Genomic DNA, 16,246 nt, shown 5'->3' with positions numbered 1-16,246 from the left:
TTGTACCACTATGATATTCTTTGGTACAAAACTACTTCAGATGGTTGAAATGTTGTCATTGCTTTTAAAGTTCCTTCGTTTTCTTTCCGATATAAATGTAGTACACGCAGAGAGAAAAGGGATAGGCCAAGCTATTGGCACAGGAATTTTATTTCTTCAAAGTTACTTTTTCCTAAATTTGAAACAAAGTCGGAAGATTTTTAACGGGGAGGGGGCAATAAATAACATATAAACATAAATCAATTAAAAACAGAAGATTAAACAGAAATACCTTTACTCTCGCAACATCGGTCTCAGAAAGTACGGTATAGTCACTTGGCGAAAAGCTTGCATTTGCAATGGCCCTCGACCCCAGAAACGATCATGCATCTGTTCAACAGGAACAGATGCAATCCTTATTCCTAAATTGTACCTTACAGTTTGAACCCTTTAGAACATATCAAGTTTTAATCAACTTTTCTCCTTTATGCGCACTTTATCTGGCTTAAGGAAATACATTTTCATTTCTTTTATAAATATGTTTAACCCTTTTCCAACAAATCTGAATTTTTAGCGTATACTCATTCGAAATCAATTTGTGACATGAGAATATAAATGTATCCAAGGTTTTTATTTTTACAGAAGGCGTGGCCCTTTTATGAGAAAATGCTCGAGATTCATAAGGAAGACCCGCAAGAAGTTGCAGTTCAAGCCGCTTGCATTTTAAAACTAAGAAGGGGAGATCACCGTCCTGTTGTAACTTATAATATGACTATGAACAGCCTTGTTCGGTGGTGACATCACTCGGGGTTTCACTTGTGCATCTTTCAATTTTCAATCAACAAGATATCTTAGACATTGGACGACGATGCTGTAAGTCTCTTTTGATCCTTAGGGTTAGTGACTTCTCCGAAAAGAGGAACTAATGTCTTAGAATCGCTCCTGAACATATCGCATATGGCCCGACGAAATTTAGGGTAACGAATGGTGTATATGAAAACGTTGGCACATGAGTTCATAAAAGCGAGGACGACAAGAGATCGATGAAGAGGGCCATACAAGAATGAGATGTCGAGAAGCCCCAGGTTGAACATCAGGAAAAAGGTTTGATCAGGTCCCCAGCAGAAGATAAATACCGTTGTTACGAGCAGAAGCATACTGACGACGCGCTTCCTAGCGGCGATGTGGTTAGCATTTGAACGGTCATTGACTGAGCTACCTTCCTGGAAACGAAAAGATTGCCTATGTAGAATAATTGCTGTCATTGTCTGCGTTGAGATCATTACCGTAATTGGAACGATAAATTCTATCATGAAAACAAAAAGGCCGATCGTGTACTGAGCCTTCTGTGACGGAAATGCGACGACACATGTATTCTCTGCCGCAAAACCTACAACAATCTGAAAGCTATTTGTTGCAAATGCAGCAACCCAAATGATCAAGATGCAGATAGAGGTGCGAGAAGAGTTGACGTGTTTCATGAAGAAGAATGGATATGCGATAGCGAGGTAACGATCCACGGATATTGCTGTGAGGCTAAATACGGAAGCAACAACGGCTATCCACAAGACAAGGGAAGAGTGGATGACACGACAGTAGACCTGAGACAGCCACCCGTCACTTGGTAAGGTATCAATCTGTGGATGCGGAACGAGGAACACGGAGGTTAAGAAGTCAGCGAAGGCTAGAGCACCAATGAGGGTGTCGGTAGATCTACGAACCTTTCGTCTGCTGTACAAGACCAACATCACCAGAAGGTTTCCAAAGATTCCAAGTATGGCAGATAGCAGTTGAAGAATGTTCCACCAGGTCCACTGCATCGGAAACCACTTCCAGTGCGCTACGACCCCGTCGTAATCTCGGCGAACGGTTGGATAACCATCCATTAACGTAGAAAATGGCAATAGATCAGTTGAAGTCTCATTTTCTGTCATCATAAAAGTCACGTTTTCTTCAAACCACTGAGCCATTGTCTTAGTCTCAATCATCAGGCAAACAGATTTAAGAAGTTGAAGTGAAAAGGGACACTTTGAAAAGAAAAGTAATGTACGTCTCATCAGGACGTGTAGACAACATGTGAAGAGACATTTCTTAGAGTTTGAGATTTATATAGTTTCATTCGACAGTATCGATTGGTCTGATATGAAACCTATGAAGCTTGAGAATCATTGTACTGTATTTCTAAGGACAAAAATGGGTTTCACTTCACGTCAAAGCCAGCAGTCTTGCATCTCGTTGATGCAGATTTGTCATTACGAAGTGGCCAGAGGCAATACTACTTTTGATAAAACGCCTAGGTAGCTGTCAAACAAAGTCTATTCCATTTTGATAGATTGGAAGAACAAACAGCGCTTATGAATGGTTTCTTTTAAAAAGACTGGAACTTAATTTTGTCAGAGTTGTCAGATCGCTTCGTTGACAGGTAACCAGATTTGATGAATACGCTTAAAAATCATAAACAAATAATATCCCTGTCAGGGTATTTAAAGTTAGTGAAATGATTTATTATTTGTTAGACAATCATTTATTAACAGGGGGATCTAATTCTCATAACCATGATCATATACGTCGACAGCATATATATATATACATATTGCCTATAATTATATGACATCATAAGTGATATGTGGGAAATAATAGTTTTTATGAAATGTAAAATGCGATATTGGAATTGTCAAGTCTGTGAGAAGATGTCATTTTTAGTTCATGGTACGACTATCAAAAATATCTTAGCTCCGCCCACTTCCTAGTGTATCTAATAAATGGTGATGATAAACATTCGTAAAGGATTCATAGAACATTAAATTCTTCTTGAATAATATTGTTAGGGAATAGGCTGTTAATACTTTGGTAACGAATAAAAACCCAATGAATAAATAAAAATATTTTTATGGAGCAAAGAAAAGTCATATCTACAAAGTAAGAACGAAGTATCAGAATAATAAAAGTGATGTATGACGGGGCATAAACACGACGAATTAATACGACAATGATTCAAACAACGTTGCAACTTTATTACATGCAAGATGGAAACATGGAATTGATCAAAGCATCTTATTAATAATAAAGTCATCTTGATATTAATCGAAATGTATTGCAGGGCCACCCTTTGATTCGACTGCGAAGTTTCGGATTATTCGCTCTTCTATACGTATTCAACAACATAGAAAACGTATCGTCAAATGGCCTTCGTAGTAAAGGGCAACCAAGAAGACTTTGTCGAATATTGGCGAATCAAAACCACTCAAAACACCTTCGTCCTTACGGACTGTTGACGAATGACATATTTGCGATTTTTCGTCAGCTCCGGAACTCAGGAGGAAACGGCTGTACCGGTTCACCAATTAACGACAAAGACCTCCCGGCTGTTCGTTGCACTTTGACGGACATTTTTAATACATTTACTGTGTTCTGGAATCCGTCGTGTGTCGAGGAGCGGAAACTCCCTATCATCACCAGGGGCCCGTTGCAGAAAGAGTTGTGTTTAAACGCAAGTCAAAAAATCAATCGCAAGTCAAAAATGCGTGCTGTTGATTGGTTGAAAACCAGAGTTGCGCATGATTTTGGGAGTTGCGATTGATTGCAACTCTTTCTGCAACGGGCCCCAGATCAAACGTAAGTAGTCTCTCCGTCCCTTCACTGAATTCTGAATAGTTTTTGGAATAGCATAATGATATGCCGATTCATTCATGTGTCACCTTCGTAACATAAATACCATTACATCTATAGCAACCTAACAGTCACTAAGAGAGGAAAAACGATGAAATAAGACCTTGGGATCAATTTAAAAAAATCCTACCTAAATGACCTTGCATCAATTCATTTGATTCCCATAACTATTATTTAATGGTCACGTTAATGCACAGTCACAACAACAAAACCGATTCCAAACCGATCGATCGTATGACATTGGAATTAACGTAAGAACTTTAATCGATCTCAACCCTGTTTCGCAGGTGTGGCTGTTCACAACACTGACGTATGTATCACATTCTACGTGTCTACGTACTTCCTCTCACAAATGGATTTTAGAGCCTCTCTATGTGTATGTCTACTTTCAAAATTTAGTAGTTTTTTTATGTCCAAACATCATTTTGTTACACGGCGACCCAAATATCTCAGAATATTATTTTATTTATATTCGCATAATACATGTCCTATCTTGTAATGCTGAAAATATATGAAACTGTTAAAGGACAAGTCCTTCCTAACAAAAACAAAAAGTTAATTTGAAATAAAAGAGAAGAAATGCAACTAGCACAACACTGAAAATCTTCATCAAAATTGGATGTAAAATAAGAAAGTTATTACATTGTTTCGCTTAATTTCACAAAACGGTTATATTTACATCTTGATTGGTATGCAAATGAGGCGAATGATGACATCACCGCACACTATTTCTTTTGTTTATTATTATAGTGAAATGTTCTCCTCATTGTCCCGTGAAAAAAAACAAGTTTTATTCCTCCTTGAAAATGTGGTATTACTGTTGCCTAAACAGTTTATGGTTAAGTCAAGTTAGTCCTTAATGTCAAATCTACAAACAAAAAAGAAATAACTGTTTAATTCAAACAATAAACAAACAAAACAAATAGTGGGTGAGGTACATCATCGAATATCTCATCTTCATGTCAACGATTATGGATATAACTGCTTGCTAAAAAACTAATAAGGGCAACAGGAAAATGTCATAATTAATTTTATTTTGCATCCAGTTTCAAAATTTTCAGCTTTATGCTTCCTTGATTTGTCTCTGTTGATTCCAATCAACACTTTTCTGGAGTGGATTGACCTTTTAAGTGTACGTAAGGAATGCAAATCATTAAAGCTTAATGCTATAATAGCAGAACTAAAAAAAAAACCACCAAATAATATTACATCAATGAATTATAGTGTTACACATTTCTTTCATCTGGTGCATGACAGCCTCCTTTGCTAAAAAGGAAAATAAATTGCATGGTCTAAGCTGATCTTATTGAGGTGTTTAATTATTGATTAGTGGCGCAAACATGGAAAGGTGTGTTCGCAGCGCTTTGCAACCGAAAGGAAAGGTGCAATATCAAATGACTTTGGGATTGTATTGGATGAGGTATGTTTTATGTGAATAAATAATATTTTGGAAGTCACTCTATAGGCCTACACGATATCATGGATATTAGCATCATCGAACGCATATTCGTTCGCTGACAGTCATATACACTGACGAAACCGACCGACATTACGTTTAGTGTAACCAATGACATACCATCTGTCGGTTTTGAGACGGTTTCGTTCATGTCGTTGGTGTGACTGTAATCGTGATAGCGTCAGGAGTCCATAACTAGCGTATTTTAGCATCCATTTCGTAAACGCTTTCTGGTACGTTCAGAATCTATGAAAAAGGCCTGTCTCGGTCAGATTTAGAGGTCACTGTCGAACAGTGGCGTACCGTGGGTCACGGCATTGGGGGGGCACCAGCAAAAATTTTGAGTCACTTCGCGAGCGCGCGAAGCGCGCCCAGTTGCCAGGTATACTGACCTAACAGAGACATTTTAAGGACAGTGCCATTAAACGGATATGTATCTCACTGGTCAAATAATGCGAGCGCGAAGCGCGAGCTTAAATTTTTTGATATTCAGACCTAAATAGGGACATTATAATCAGTCTTTTGTAATCATGATACGTACCTGTCTCGCTAAATAATGCGAGCGCGAAGCGCGAGCTGAAATTTTTTAAAATATTGACTCTCCAAACAGGAAGATTATAAGGACTATATCTCACCATAGTCATCTAATGCGAGTGCCCATAAGCGCTTGCTTATTTTGTTAGAATTACATCTAAACATGCACATAAAGCACTTGTAATAATGATTAACATACCCATCTCACTAATCAAATCTTGCGAGCGCGAAGCGCGAGCTGAAAATTTTTGATATTCAGACCTGAAGGGGGGCATTTTAAGCACTGATTCTACGAATTCATGGAGAGCAGACATATTACACAAAGCCACTACTGCGAACGTAAGCACGGACAGGAAATGATTTATATTAAGACCTTAAATGGGGCCATCACTTTAAAGTAGTCATGAAAAAGAAGCACACTATTGTACATAAAACAATAATAACTCGAAGTGCGAGGAAATACATTTGGCAGTTTGGTGTATATTGACTTGAAAACGGGAGGTTTTATAGTATTATATTATATTATATATCTCGGTAAACAGACAATGCGAGCACCAGGAACAATGAAGACATAGGCCCTATGCAAATTATGTTTCATAAAGTTATGAAAATAAATGTTTGATATAATATAACATTATAATGAACAATAATGTCTTCTTTTCCACTACGTTTCTCTTCCTTTCTTCCTCTTTTTCTCCTTTTCCCCATTTTTTTTTGGTCAGCCGATTGGGGGGGCACGTGCCCCCCATGCCCCCTCGTAGTTACGCCACTGCTGTCGAAAGTTGTTGGACCGCGGCGGGATAGCAAATCTTCTTAAGATTCGGACCAGACGAAAAATTGCAAACATGTCTCTTGTCCAGAGTGCCGGACGACACTGCAGTTTTCATTCCCTGCATTTTCGACAAAGGCTGCTTTTTATGTAAAGGGCTTTTGACTTAAGAGATTATATCTGCATTATAGAAAGCGTGTGCGAAGTGGATGCTAAAATACAGGCACCCCCCAAAAAAAATAAATGTCATCGCTTCAAATAAAGGGCATTTTTTGTCCCCCCCAAAAAAAAATCGACAAAAAAAGGTAATCCTTTTAACCGGGTGCGCAATGAAAGCATTCTACGTGGTGCGACGTTATATTGTCTAATTTTACAGAATGAATGCGCCTGCACTCCCCTCCTCCGCCTCATCTTGATCCTCTCCTGAATTTTTCAAGGATTCAATTTTCTATAAAAGAAAAGACGCGCATCTGTAATTCACACTGTGTTCTTGTCTTCGGATACCGTGGAGGAAAGAACGGTACTCTTGGTGGTACCATCTCCTTCGTCTTGGTCAAATAGAGGGCGCTGCTCAATACGTTTACTCTTGAACATGTCTTTGACCGCCTTCCTGAATTGAGGATACCTGTTGGATTAAATTAGAATATGTATTCTAGAACTGTATCAAATTATATGGTGAGGTTAATAGGCCTACAATTAGATATTCTTATTTGTTGTTTCCATAAAACGTCGAATTTATGTCGCCCTTTCGGAACCAATTATCAACGCCCACCCTCCCCCCCCCAAAAAAAATACGTCGATGTGAGTACCTTAAAAGCTTCCACTTGATTTATTATTTGCCATGGAAGCATGCACTCGAAGGTATGTGCTTCATCACTGGATATGCCTACGAATTATATAGTCTTTGATTACCTGCCAGTATTTCATGATTTTGCTTCTCTTAAGTTAAAGAAACATTTGATGTAGGGGGCCTAGTAGAATATGTTCATTTAATATTGGTACAATGCTTAAAGCGATGAGTATCAAAAACTGAGTTAAGGATTCTTATCATTTCTTTGGAGAAAATGTCTACAATTTCTCTTGAGGTATAATATCATGGTTATGACACAAAAAGCAGTATAGATCTAGGCTTGATTTCTTCAACTGGGAATAAACGAAATGATAAACATATAATGTATACCTGGCAGTATAGATGATCGGGTTCGCGCACGAGTTGACGTAAGCCACGACTACGAAGCTCCAGTAGATATGTTGATCAAGAAGTTGGTTTCCCCTTACGATGATGATCTGCGTGATCAGCAATCCAAGCTGAGCTGGTGTCCAACTGAGGAGGAACGTGATGATAACAATCAGAACAAGATTAATGACACGATTGCGAGCAATTCGAAGGCGATATGCCGGATCGCTTTCATCCGATCGGCTGCTTTCTTTGTTGAAGTTATCAGCTTCTCGGTGAAGTCGGCGAACCACCGCGAGTTGGGTGACCACCATGATCATGACAGGAGCGAGGAAGGATGCGGTTAGATAAGCCACCGCGCTTGGAATCTGAACACCCGGTGGAAGAGGTTTGTAGGAGCAAAGGTACCGAACGGGGTCCACGTAGGCGAAAAATGCCAGATAGGTTGTGATCGCCGCGGAGAGAATCCACAGCGCGATGACGTACATCACCGTGCGGGACTTGGTAAACGCGAAGCGGTAACGTATCGGATATATTACCGCGGTATACCGCTGCACTGATAACGCGGTCAGGGTGAACACTGACGCGGTTATACAGGTGCGGAGAAGCGCGTCGGTACCGAAAAGGTAACAGTAAAACTTCGTCACCCAGAGATACGGCGTCGTTAGCAGATATGGACGCGGTAATATAATGAGGGATGTCAACAGGTCGGCCGCTGCCAGTGCCGCTATGAGTGTATCGGTAGAGCTTTTGGCTTTGCGTCTGCTGTAAAGAACCACGATGACTAGAAGATTACCGGAGACACCCACGCATCCGAAGAGCAGTTGAAAATATCGGTACCAGTCGCGGAATTTGAATTCATGCCATATCCAGACAGGAACATGGGGTCGCTCTGCTTCAATTGAACCGTCTGTGATGTTGGGGATCTCGGTGAACACTTCTTCTTCGAGTACGGATATGGTTAGTGTCATGTAAGTCGAATCGCTGTCATTGTTGAAGTCAGTGGAATAACAGGAGTTAGAGAATGACAAGATGCAGATCAGTGATGTGAAAACGTGGTGTAGTGCCATTCTTCTCCTGTGAGAAAAAAAATACATGTAATATTTAGCTCTATACATCGTTATTTTTAATATTTTATTTTAATAAACTTTTTTTTTCAATTAAAAAATGAATATAACTTAATTCACTTATAAAGGTATTATGGGTATGATAGTCAGCATTCTTCATATATTTATGGTGGTAAAAGCACAATTTAAGCTGACCCACAATATTCGAAAGAAAAAAGATCTGAGAGAAACGGAGGTGTTATTGACTATTGGCAGAACATACAGAATAAGCCAAGGACTTACAACTGCTAAAACTGCTGACGTCCGTTGTTCTGGGGGTTCGATATTCCAAATGTTTCACACATTGCATTGCGATAATTATTCACTTGCTCTGATATGTCATATTTTCGATTGCTATTTTAATGAAATGTATTGAGTATTATTTGAATTCATTTTCAAATTATTTGCATTTCACCGCGTTGACATTCTTTTCACATTCATACTTAGAATTGCGTTCATCACAATTGAATGTATGAAATAAGTTTCAGTTATGTGCACAAAGTCGAAGAGAAGAATTTCCACAAAATTATCTGAATTATCAAGAATAGTGTTGGGCCAAAGACCTATCCCTTGGGAACACGACACGATTTACACATTTATTTAGACTTTCCACCATCATAATTTGCGAATTGCTTTTATATTTTGTGAATAGTAATTGAACCATTTAATGCCATACTATACATTTCCTTTAAAAAAAGAAACACAAAAGAAGGTAAGAATGGCGATATTTATCTTGTTTTAGATATTTATCTATTTTGTGAAGGCTTTTGAAACGATAAATCCTTGTATTATTTTACTTTTACTGGAACACTGTGGTATTTGAGGAGTCGCACTACTCAAAGTCGTTCAATCACTTTTTACGAATTTGGTATAAATCCTGTGCCATTTTTACGCGGTATCCCCAATGAATACCACGTGATGAATTTCGTTGTGTATCAATGATCTTTTAAGTTCTTCAAATTGTTTAGAATTCTAACTCTGCATGCTCTATGGGAATGACTACAATCTTATTGTAATGAATTTGATTCTGACTTATCATAAATAAGTTTAAACCTGAAGAGTATAATATAATATTGTTACTTAAATGAATAGGCAATTAGTGTAAATAAAACAAAATGCATATTTTCTTATAAAAACATCATGTCCTATCAGAACAATGATTTTTTTATTCGGATGTGCATTGACTATTGACAACTACCTGACATGAAAATGGAAAAGTGCAGTCCATACCTCGCTAGCATCAGTTCAGTAAAAAGGAGGTTGGGTCACGCAAAAAACGGTATAGGACCATCTAAACACAAAAAGGTCATTAAATTGCTTTACGATCTTGATATTTGATTGGTGCGAATATAAATTATATCTCCATCAAATCTTATAAGGGATTTCATTGACGTTAAAGGGAAAGTTCACCCTGAGAAAAAGTTTATTGTAAAAATAGCAAAAAAAAATAATGAAAAATATTGCCGAAGGTTTGAGAAAAATTCATCAAATAATTAAAAAGTTATTAGAATTTCAATGATTTGATTTGTGAAGTCATATGCGAGCAGCATTCCTACATAGTGAATGGTAAAAAATCAATGAAATGTCATTTTCTCAGAAAATTGAAAATGGTTTTCACTGTACCTTTTGTATATCAATAGACAAATCATTTCACACCCGATCATGAATAGAAAACAAAATTAAGTCACCAGGAACCATACAAAATTTGAAATTCATGCATTTTATATTACATAACAAATGGGGCAGCTGCTCGTTTATGACGTCACAAATCCAAAACTTTGAACTGTAATAACTTTCTTACTCTTTAACGGATTTTCCTCAAACCTTCACCAATATTTTTTATAATTTTTTCAGCTATTTTTCCAACAAAGTTTTCTTCCGGGTAAACTTCCCCTTTAATACGATGTCCGTAAATAGAATCGGTAGTGTTTGGCATTATTCTACCTCCTCTTCCTTCTTTTCTTCTTTTTCTTCTTCTTGTTCTCCTTCTTCTTATTGTTCTTAGTCGTCGTCGTCTTCTTCTTCTTCTTCCTTTTTCTTTTCGGAGGGGGGGGGGGCAAAAAATAAGCTTTGCCAATTTATATTAAATTGACTGTCTTTACGGATTGCCGAATCTAATTAACTTTAGAGTCTTTATTCAGGTTCAGGTTCAAAATATTTATTTCTGTAAAAAATCTGCTGGCACTAAATGAACATTAAAAAAGACAGACGAAAAACAAATATTCAAACTATCAGATTCACATACAAACGTAATAGATAGATAACTAATCAACACAAAAATACCAGGATATACTCAATCTCCATGCATCTCCCTCTAATACACACCGCTACAGAGGCACGGAACAACAGAGTCCTTGAACCAAAGTACGAAATTATAATGTCGGACGAACGGACCTCGTCATAATAACGAAATTAATATGATTTCCGAAACTTTGAAATAATATACTCTATTTTCTTTTCGACTTCCGCATGCTACAAAATCAGTGTTCGGATCTGCGAATTCCTGTCCATACCGAATCCATCAGACTAATGAACTTTCGGAATGATGAACATCGGCACACATGGAGTCAATACTGTCAACACATTTCACAATTAGCAATACATTTAGTTTAAACATTACTGTATGCAAATTGACTTGATTTTTTTTCCAAATCTCGCTTGTTTTCGTTTTGTCAGGATTGTAATCATTAAAGACAATCATTAATTTGATAAACCATGATAGCGAGGGGCTCATAAAGATTAGAATAATTACATTGAATAAACTTCATCATAGGTTGAAATTATTTAAAGTAATCACAACATTTACACATCGGTCTTCATTATTGTATTTCGTTACTGATTCAGAATTGTTAGTCACATTTTTTAGTACTGATACTATATACAGGAAGAAATACCATTGCTATTCACAAAATCTTTCAACATAATATTCCATCAATGTTTTATCAAAATGTAGTAAATAATATTAGCTGGACTCAGTGGGCGCCTGTTACAGAGGATTATACATCACAGATATGTACACATTACATAACATTCATCCACAAGGAAAGTTTAAAACAATTTATTTTTTCGCGACCGGGTATGTTTTTCGTATCACTTGGAAGACAGTATAACTTAGGGGCATAAAGGAAATTCATAAGTCCTTCTAAAATCGGATTTATTCTTGACAGGATTCACATTTCGCTTGCTTTTCTTGGAAGCTCAACAAATGATAATGATGCATTTAGTATTTAGTTAAGAAAAAAAATTTGAATCCATCATGAAATTCGCCTATCAAATATTGATATTGTTTGAAAATGTCAAGTATTTTAGGTCATAAGATAAAAGAGCTGAGTAACAAAGGAATGCCATTGATCTAGATTCTGTTTAAACTACTATATGATTTATATTACTTTGTTTGAGCTAATGAAAATCGAACCCTGGAAATTCAACTGGACTATAATGAATTTTCCGTTGGTTTGTCATGATATTTTTTTTGTAATTCATGTTTTATTGATCCTTTTCATCAAAATATACATAACAAAACATTCATGGTATAATGGATCACATATTAAAGTTCAGATGACGTTGGCATATAAAATAACATGTCTAACATACAAAATTGTATAAAATAAGAAAACATATATGTTTGTTTACAACAACAACAAAAAATCAGGCACTTGGCCTATAAAAAATAAACATAACAAAAACAGCCTTCTGCATTATCGCCTCTTTAAAGTATTCAGAATAATAGCCCACTTGCCATCATGTTTTTCTAATTTGCATTTACTTTGTGCTATATGGTATGTTCAACAGTTTCAAATGATAAAAGAAAGTTACAAACATGGGAGAGAGTAGGTTTTGTTTCGTCACATCGACATCTAAAAATATATTGTTTACCTGACAGGAGCAGAAAGTTCAATATAAATATATTTCTGGGAATTTGGGGCTTACAGATACCAAAAAGAACATAACTTTCTGAGAGGAAATCAGGAAGATCTAGTGAAGCAAAAAGTGTACCAACATTATTCCAAAATTGGTTAACGACATGGCAAGAATAAAAAAGATGCACTAGAGTTTCTGGTGATACTTTACAAAATGTACAAAGTGTATCCGTTACCTTTTTAATACGGATTAACCAAACCTTGGTAGGAATCAAATTATTAAGAATCTTTCATTGAAAAGCTCGAAGTCTCGTATCTATACGTAGAGGTAGTTTTAAGAGTTCTCTTACTTCTTCTTGTTGAAACCCATAGGTGTCTTTTAAACGTGTAAATATATTTGAAATTGATGGGTTATTTTCCTTCATAAAAAATGTGTAAAAAATATACTTTGGTACACCTGTTACTTCTCTAGTGATGTCATCAATAGTTAAAGTTGGAATCAATGAAATGTTGTCGACAATGGGATGAAAGTTTTGAGATAGAAAAAATAATTTCCATTTTGATGGCATAAACTTGTAACAGTCGAGAAGCAGAAAGTATTCAACAAATGTTAAGCCTTTATTTTTGGCATCTTTCCATCTTAATGGTCTGCCATACTCATCCAACATATGTGACACCTTAACAAATCCTTTGTTTTTTTATCTCTGGCTTATAAAAAGATTTTCCATTTTGTAATATACATCTGTTATTCCATAGTATTTGGTCACATATTTTAATGTTTTTTTGAAATACTGTGCTCCAACTAATCATGACATCTTTATACCATTCAGGAATTGTCAAGTTTAAAATATTAAGATCATAGTGACAATGGAATATAAAGTCACCACCTACATTTTGAAGCAGTGTCAACAGAATAATCTTCCATCATTTTGAATTGGATGTAAAAACTCTTTGTTTCCACTTGAGTTTTTGCACTTGTAAAAGAGATTTTAAACATATCACTTTTGAGCCCCCCATCTCCATACTGCTTAACAAGACAGTATCTCCCTTTTGATCCTGTCAGGGCCGTTCCAAATGAACCCCAAAACAAACTTATTAACTTCTTTTATATAATAATCTGGGATTTTTGACAAACTTGCAAGGTAGAGTAATTGCGAAAAAGCAAAGTTTTTGACAATTTGTATTTTTGTATTTCACAATTTGTTGGTTTGTCATGATGATGAGTGGAATATTTGTAACATTAAATGTAATACATCCAATGAGTATTTCTGTAGTTAATAACCTAAATAGCCTAAAATAACCGTGACGAAATGAAGAATTTAGAAAACCGTACATCATTATCTACACACTTAAAAAAGGTGAATTTTGCACCCTTCAAATGCAACACTGGAAGCTTCTTTTGAGCTGTAACTTTGCACCCTCAGAAGCTTTGTGCACCTTTTTAACATGTACGGGGTGCAAAATGATATTTCTGGGGGCAAAAAGGAAGAAATGAATTCATATTTTCACCTTTATCACCAAAGGATTGCCCTCCAAGAGGAGCTGCAAGTGTTGAATTGGGCTTCAAACTTGAAAATTTCTCGGTGCACCATTTATTAAAAAAATGATGAGCAATTTAATAAGCAAGCAATAATACACACTAACAGAAAAAAAATGCCATTAATCTGTTTTCAATACTTACACATTCGCAGACGCCGGAGTGGTGGTTCTCGAGAATTTGGAAGTTTTCTTGAAGCTGGAGAGGGGTCATCCAAGATGTCCTATCTGAAAATTCAATATCTCAAAACCTGCCTATTTATATTCATCTAATCGTTTATTTTTCCTATTATTGTTTTACTATTAAAATTCAAGAACTCACGCATGCGTATATTATAATCATCATTTTTGACAACTATCCTTTCATTCGATTTTGATTCATTTACCACAGATTTTCGCCGTACAAAGAATATCCCTTTTCATTTAACTTATTCGTTTTCTCATACGATTCATTTCAGTGAATCCAGTATTTCTTTATCTCCGGGATTCATTATTCGAAAGGTTGAAATGAGCGAAATGCCAATTTTATTCAATATGTCTTAATTCTTAACCAAGTAAATCATAATTTCATCGCCTAATAGGAGTTAATGGATTTAAATAGGCATAGAGCAGCTTTTCTATTGAAACACCAGTTGCATTCCTGCATTTATGACCTTCAAACTGCCAAAACGGAAGTTTATTTTTCACCAATGGCGTATATGACGCTTCGGACAGAATGGTGTTACTTTAGAATTGGCATACAGTTATTTTTTTTCTCAGCGAAGCCATGCTTGAGCTAATAAGATATAAACCTTTTCAAGAAAGTCAAGATTGAAACGGTCGTGAAGTACTTAAGTACTTGGCAGAAAGAGAACTCTTCTTTCTTTTTTCCTTCTAGTTCTATTATTCTGTTATTGGTGTTGCTATTGTTCCTCTTCTTCGATTATGTGCTTTAAAATTCCATCTTTTTTTTCGTTTTTCCACTTCTCGTCTTTACTTTTCTCCTATATCTTCTTCTTCTTTCATTCTTCTTCCTCTTCTCCTCCTTTTTTCTTGTTCTTCTTTTTGTTCCTCTTCTTTTTCTTTCTTCTTTTTCTTCACCCTCTTCTTCTATTCTTCTTCTCCTTCCTCTTTTCCTTTTTTCTTCTCCTTCTTTTCTTCTTCTTTTCTTTATCTTCTTCTTCTTCTTCTTCGATTCCCCTTCTGCTTCTTCAGTCGCCGATGAGGCGCACACAGCACCGGAAAAGCTACAATGACTTTCACATCCTAATGGGTACCCATGATATAGCACCTGGGTCGAGAGTGGCAAAGTGCCAAAGGACTTCAAACCGAGGTGGGTTTCGAACGCATGGCCCTCTGTTTACAAAGCAAGAGTCAGAACCACTACACCACGGCTTCTCCACAATATTGGAATTCATACCTATACGTTTTTTAGATCCCCTGTGTCCGTACCCCCCCCCCCGGGGAAGCACAATTAAATTTTGTGATGTAAAATGCCGTTCAAACAGAAGTGTGCAACCCCCCCCCCCCTTTTTTTGCTTGTCAAACTTTTTCGTGGACAAAATGTCCTTTATTTTTGGTCAAAACCATTTACTTTTGGTGGGCTGGTCAAATTTTTCCTCGCAAAAATGTGCCCCCCCCCCTGGAATCCTGAATCCACCCCTTCTGTAATGGAGGTTGGGGTCACAAACAGACTGAAACGGGTTGAGGTCATGGACTCTCCGTTTCTTGCTGATCTTGATATTTTTTTCTGTAACTACACATGCAAGCGACCATTATATGATTTAAGTGACGTTGGTCATAACAAAAGCTGTTCGCTATACAGGATCATGATGGTTTTGGACATTGTTTCTTCTTCTTCTTGCTACGTGATCTGTCAATTGGCAGATCAACAATTACTTAGACATTTTCTCTTTTATTTATCATTCAATCATTTTTATTTTCCTATCCCTTTCTTGTTCCCATAAATTCTCCAAAAGTCATTCATCAATTTTCTTCAAAATATTATCAGTTATGGGGACTTCTTTCCTTGTTGACGCAGTATTTGCCACGCGGAATGTGAGTCAACTGGATTATTCGCTTTGTAAAACGAGTTGGTTTAAAGGCGATATTGTTTTTCGATTCCGGAAAAGAGAAACCGTTCCCAACACACCGATTGTGTCATGTGTTTGAAACAAGTTC

General features: G+C 36.6%; 2 protein-coding genes across 2 annotated transcripts; both read right to left on the bottom strand.

The window, feature by feature from the left end:
• Positions 1–830: 830 nt before the first annotated feature.
• On the bottom strand, positions 831–1,949 carry LOC121425959 (delta-type opioid receptor-like). The gene has a single exon (XM_041622088.1). It carries the CDS (start codon positions 1,947–1,949, stop codon positions 831–833), a length of 1,119 nt encoding a protein of 372 aa, XP_041478022.1.
• A 4,935-nt stretch (positions 1,950–6,884) lies between these two features.
• Positions 6,885–8,555, bottom strand: LOC121425958 (trace amine-associated receptor 7h-like). Its single transcript, XM_041622087.1, has 2 exons — positions 7,588–8,555; positions 6,885–7,032 (listed from the first exon to the last, which is right to left on the bottom strand). The coding sequence occupies exons 1-2, from the start codon at positions 8,553–8,555 to the stop codon at positions 6,885–6,887; spliced, it is 1,116 nt and encodes a 371-aa protein (XP_041478021.1).
• Positions 8,556–16,246: the final 7,691 nt, after the last annotated feature.

Source organism: Lytechinus variegatus, chromosome 13 (genome assembly GCF_018143015.1).
Source record: "Lytechinus variegatus isolate NC3 chromosome 13, Lvar_3.0, whole genome shotgun sequence".
Taxonomy (NCBI): Eukaryota; Metazoa; Echinodermata; class Echinoidea; order Temnopleuroida; family Toxopneustidae; genus Lytechinus; species Lytechinus variegatus.
Note: the sequence above shows the minus strand (reverse complement) of the source record. Positions and strands in the feature narration are given on the sequence as shown.

Bases quoted from the DNA above. Each gene is read 5' to 3' on its own strand.
- LOC121425959 (XM_041622088.1), bottom strand. From the start codon at position 1,949: ATGGCTCAGTGGTTTGAAGAAAACGTGACTTTTATGATGACAGAAAAT.
- LOC121425958 (XM_041622087.1), bottom strand. From the start codon at position 8,555: ATGACACTAACCATATCCGTACTCGAAGAAGAAGTGTTCACCGAGATC. The intron at 7,033-7,587 runs GTATACATTATA...TTAATCCAACAG, and splicing joins CCGATCATCTATACTGCCAG to GTATCCTCAATTCAGGAAGG.